The sequence below is a fragment of the Notothenia coriiceps genome, unplaced genomic scaffold (assembly GCF_000735185.1).
Source record: "Notothenia coriiceps isolate Sejong01 unplaced genomic scaffold, NC01 NC01_scaffold00032245, whole genome shotgun sequence".
Taxonomy (NCBI): Eukaryota; Metazoa; Chordata; class Actinopteri; order Perciformes; family Nototheniidae; genus Notothenia; species Notothenia coriiceps.
The window spans coordinates 1-4,113 of NW_011364946.1; the positions used below are offsets into that span (position 1 = coordinate 1).

At 40.3% G+C, this 4,113-nt stretch overlaps 1 protein-coding gene across 1 annotated transcript; it reads right to left on the reverse strand.

Annotated features, from left to right (window-relative positions):
- Window positions 1-1,263: 1,263 nt before the first annotated feature.
- On the reverse strand, window positions 1,264-2,914 carry LOC104960710 (symplekin-like). Its single transcript, XM_010788863.1, has 3 exons — window positions 2,666-2,914; window positions 2,143-2,313; window positions 1,264-2,041 (listed from the first exon to the last, which is right to left on the reverse strand). Exons 1-3 carry the CDS (start codon window positions 2,862-2,864, stop codon window positions 1,794-1,796), a joined length of 618 nt encoding a protein of 205 aa, XP_010787165.1. The 5' UTR covers window positions 2,865-2,914; the 3' UTR covers window positions 1,264-1,793.
- Between the last annotated feature and the right edge of the window lie 1,199 nt (window positions 2,915-4,113).

Below are 4,113 nucleotides of genomic sequence, written 5' to 3' on the forward strand. Positions count from 1 at the left end.
AGTATTTTATTGCTTGGAAACACTTCTCTTAGCTCAGGATGTGTCCCAGCTGCCTTCAAACATGCCGTGGTTAAGCCACTACTTAAAAAGAAAAATCTGAACCCTTCCATTATCGCAAATGTTATGCCGATCTCACACCTACCTCTCGTCATGCTGCCTCCCACAGGATTGTAGTTGACATCTTCGTAGATTCATCTTCTTATTACAGACACATGCATTTCCTAACATTTGGACTACCTATGCTGTAAAATGTATTATCTCTTCGATTTACACACGGCATCTACTGCACGTCTGTCCGTTCTGGGAGAGGGATCCCTCCTCTGTTGCTCTCCCTGAGGTTTCTCCCATTTTTTCCCTTTAAACTGTTGGTTTTCTTCTGAAGTTTTTCCTTGTACGATGTGAGGGTCTAAGGATAGAGGGTGTTGTTTTTTTTTCTTATACTGATATTCTGAACAATCTGTGCTGCCGTATTAGCTGTAAAGTGTCTCTACTGTAGGCTATTTTTATTGTATGTACAGCACTTTGGCTCGACCAAAAATTGTTTATAAATGTGCTATATAAATAACACTTGATTTGATTTTATGATTATTGAAATGTATACAGCTATGTTTCCTATGGGTGTTCCCATAGATCTAGTCCCTGTATTTCCCCCTCAAAATGCACCAGATTGATGCATTTAAATCCAAAACATTTTAAATCGGGGGAGCATGCCCCCGGACCCCCCTAGAGGATTTGAGGTCCACCCCCACTTAAAATCACTTGGATAGGTTCCTAAATACATTTACAATTTTTTTTTAAATAGTAACCCATGTCCATATGTTTATTTGTGGGTAGTAGAATTAAACTATAGGGCCTGTTCGCTCTGCCATGGCGTGAAGGGTCTGCTAACAAGCGACCAACAGAAAGGTTAAGGTTAATGTTGTTGCACGTCACAAAGGCACGTCTTTTTTATTAATGTACTTTTTATTAATGTACTTTTTTCTTTTAATGTTTCTTTCATTATCTTTTCTTGTTAATGACTGCTTTTAAAAACCTTTGTCTGAATGTTTTTCATTTTAGTAAAGCACTTTGAATTTCCTTGTGTTGAAAGGCGCTATATAAATAAACTTTCCTTGCCTTGTTTTAACTTCAACATTTAAAAACAAATCTTCCCGGGGGTGCATGTCCCCCGGACCCCCCTAGGGGATGTGAGGTTCACCCCCAAATAAAGCAGGTTAAAATAATGTAATTGCATACATTTTATTTGTTATGTGGATGTGTAGTATTTGTGTTACTGTATGTTCAATAAAGGTGATTTAGCAAAACACACCAGTAGAGCCTCAAGAGCCTTTCTTGTGCTGGCACACATAGAAACATATTGGCGGGGCGCACTTCGCATGAAAAAATTAATTCCACACGCTCCGCACTCACATTTTGCTGGGCTCGCGTGCCTTAGCACCGCTGCTATGACTCCATCCTAGGGGAAACACTGAATGTTCTTGTAAAAGAACATTCATGTGTCTAAAAATACATTCTTTGATAGGTTTGTATAAAATAATAAATAGATAACCAAATCCATAGTTCGCTCTCTATAATAGGCCAACATACAGTAAAGCTAAATATTTTCCCATGTGTACTAGTTCCAATGAAAGAAAAGCTTTAAAAAAATGTTGTCTATGCTTCCAATTATATTGCTTTGAGGAAAGCGCATTGGAAACAGATTCATAAAAAAACTTGGTATATATTTAATTACTTTGCCCACCAGTCCATAAATGTGTAATTCCTCTCGTGTCTGTGACTCTCATCATCTGCCACTACTCACCCATCTTGACCTTTTTCCCCTCTGTGTATTCGTCATGGCGAGGCCGTTTGCGCTGTTCGCGGGGTGCAGGTGTGGAGCGTGTTATTTCACTCTGGGCCATTCCCAGGTCCAGCAGCAGGGTGCTGATCTGACCCTGGAACTCCAGGCTGCAGGGGTGCTTCAGGACCGCCACCAAGTGCAGCTTCAGGTTCTTTCGCACACTGCTAACCTGAGACTTGGCCAGAGTTGGTGGCAAGTTTGCTAAAAAGGTTTAGGTAAGGAGGAAAAAAAATAAGAATAAGCATTTAGCATAATAATATGCACAGTCAAATGATCAGAAAGATTGGCTCTGAAGCACTTACCGTGTAAAGTCTCATACGCCTGAACCACCTCCGACATGAACATGGGCCTCTGCCGGGCGATTGTAGCGAGGGAGCCCAGCGTTGTGGTGAGGTTGATGCTGGAAATGGCTGGATGGACCATGAACTTCAGCAGCTTCTCCAGTGCAGCCTTCCCCTCCTCACACAGAGCAGCTTTTCATTCCATCAGGGAAATCACAAGGTTTAATGGACTGGAATAGGGCTGCACAATACATCGTGTTGTCACCACCAAGTTAACTTGGGTAAGACTGTGTTATTACACTCGTTGGAGACTTATTTTAAAAGCGGTTTTTGGTAAATAATTGCAATTTAAAAATTGCAATTTAAATGTAACTAATCCTTTTTCTTTTTTGATGGCTTCTCTGTTTTGTTTGACATTAACATAAGTAATATTGTAAGTGATATTAAACAACATTATTGCATAATTTACTTGTATCGTTCAACCGGAGATGTGAATTTTTTTTAAACACATTATGACCTCAGAGCAGATTTGGGACATACGTACAGTAGCGAATGTATGAGTGATCTCGGGGAACTTTATCCAGGCTGATGTCCCCTTCCTGTCTCTTGGGAACATCAGAGTCTGACGTCCGCGGCGACAGAGTGATGATTAATGATTCTGTGAACTTGATAGCGTGAGTGCGCACGCCGTCATTTTCAGAGTCCAGCAAGGCTAGAACATCTCCTTTCATCTGTGTGACCATATCCCAGGATGCCTCCTGCCTCTCGGTTACTGCTTTAGAGCGCACCAACCACTACAAGGAGGAGATGGAAGTCAAATATATGAAACACAACATACATCACACACATAGATTTTTTTAGAGTCTACGTATTTATTGATATATTATTACAATACGCAGTATTTTATTCTAATGTTAGATTACATTTTACACTGTTTTATCTCACATTACTCTATTATAAATGGTGGACTTATTGCTACATTTAACTTGAATCTTAGTCAGTGTTGTAGTCAAGTCAGCAATTCACGAGTCCAAGTCACTCTCGAGTCACCACTCTTCAAGTCCGAGTCAAAGTCCGAGTCACCCAAGGAGTGTCTGAGTCATCATTACCTGTGTTCGAGACCGAGTCACCTAAGAAGAGTCCAAGTCAAGTCTGAGTCACAAGTCTTCATGTATTAATCTTCGTGGATATATGTGTTGAAATGTAGCTGCTCCTCTACATTGCTTTTATCCTGTCATGTTATACTAATCTGTCTATTGAACTGCTGTGAAGCGAGTTTGGCTACAATTCTTGTAATAGGTGCTATACAAATATAAAGCTTATTACTAATATTAATATTATTATTATATATAAATAAACTATATTTAAAATGAGTTACCTTTTAGAGTGATTATATTTGTATGCCAATATTTTCCTATGGTAAAGTTTTCGTTTTGCACTTTTATTTTGATAGTAATAAGATCGGGACTCTTATTTTGAAGGAACTTTTACGGGTTAAATCGGTTTACTGATAAAGATTCAGCCCCAGAAAGCACATGGCTACTTAGCATGCAAAATGACATCATTCTGCATGTTAAGTAGCCCTGTACTTTCGTGTTATCTGCTGAATCTTTATTTATTGATTAGATCACATTACTCTGATGATAGTGTTCAAGACAGCCTGTCTGAACTCGATCCTTAGAGTAATGTGTTACGGAGCCTTCTCTTCAATATTGTTTCCACATAACAAGCATTTTGCGCTGCTCTTTTCCTATGTGGAAGCAGAATGTGTGAAAGCATACAGCACGATGCGGGGTGTGTCTGAGACATCTTTAGACTGGAATAGCGGGGCCCAGTACGTGAACTCGCCTCACAGGTGCACACGCCAGGATAGAGGACATCAGACTCCAGAGAAAACTTGCTCGAGTCCGAGTCCAAGTCAGCGTACGCGAGAATTCACGAGTCCAAGTCGCGTCAATCAGTGCGCGAGTCCGAGTCGAGTTAGGAGTCCCG

Excerpts from the sequence above, each read along its gene's own strand:
- LOC104960710 (XM_010788863.1), bottom strand. The coding sequence starts at position 2,864 with ATGGTCACACAGATGAAAGGAGATGTTCTAGCCTTGCTGGACTCTGAA. Across the intron at positions 2,314-2,665 it reads TCACTCATACATTCGCTACT|CTGCTCTGTGTGAGGAGGGG; the intron begins GTACGTATGTCC and ends TGGAATGAAAAG. Across the intron at positions 2,042-2,142 it reads GGCGTATGAGACTTTACACG|CAAACTTGCCACCAACTCTG; the intron begins GTAAGTGCTTCA and ends AAACCTTTTTAG.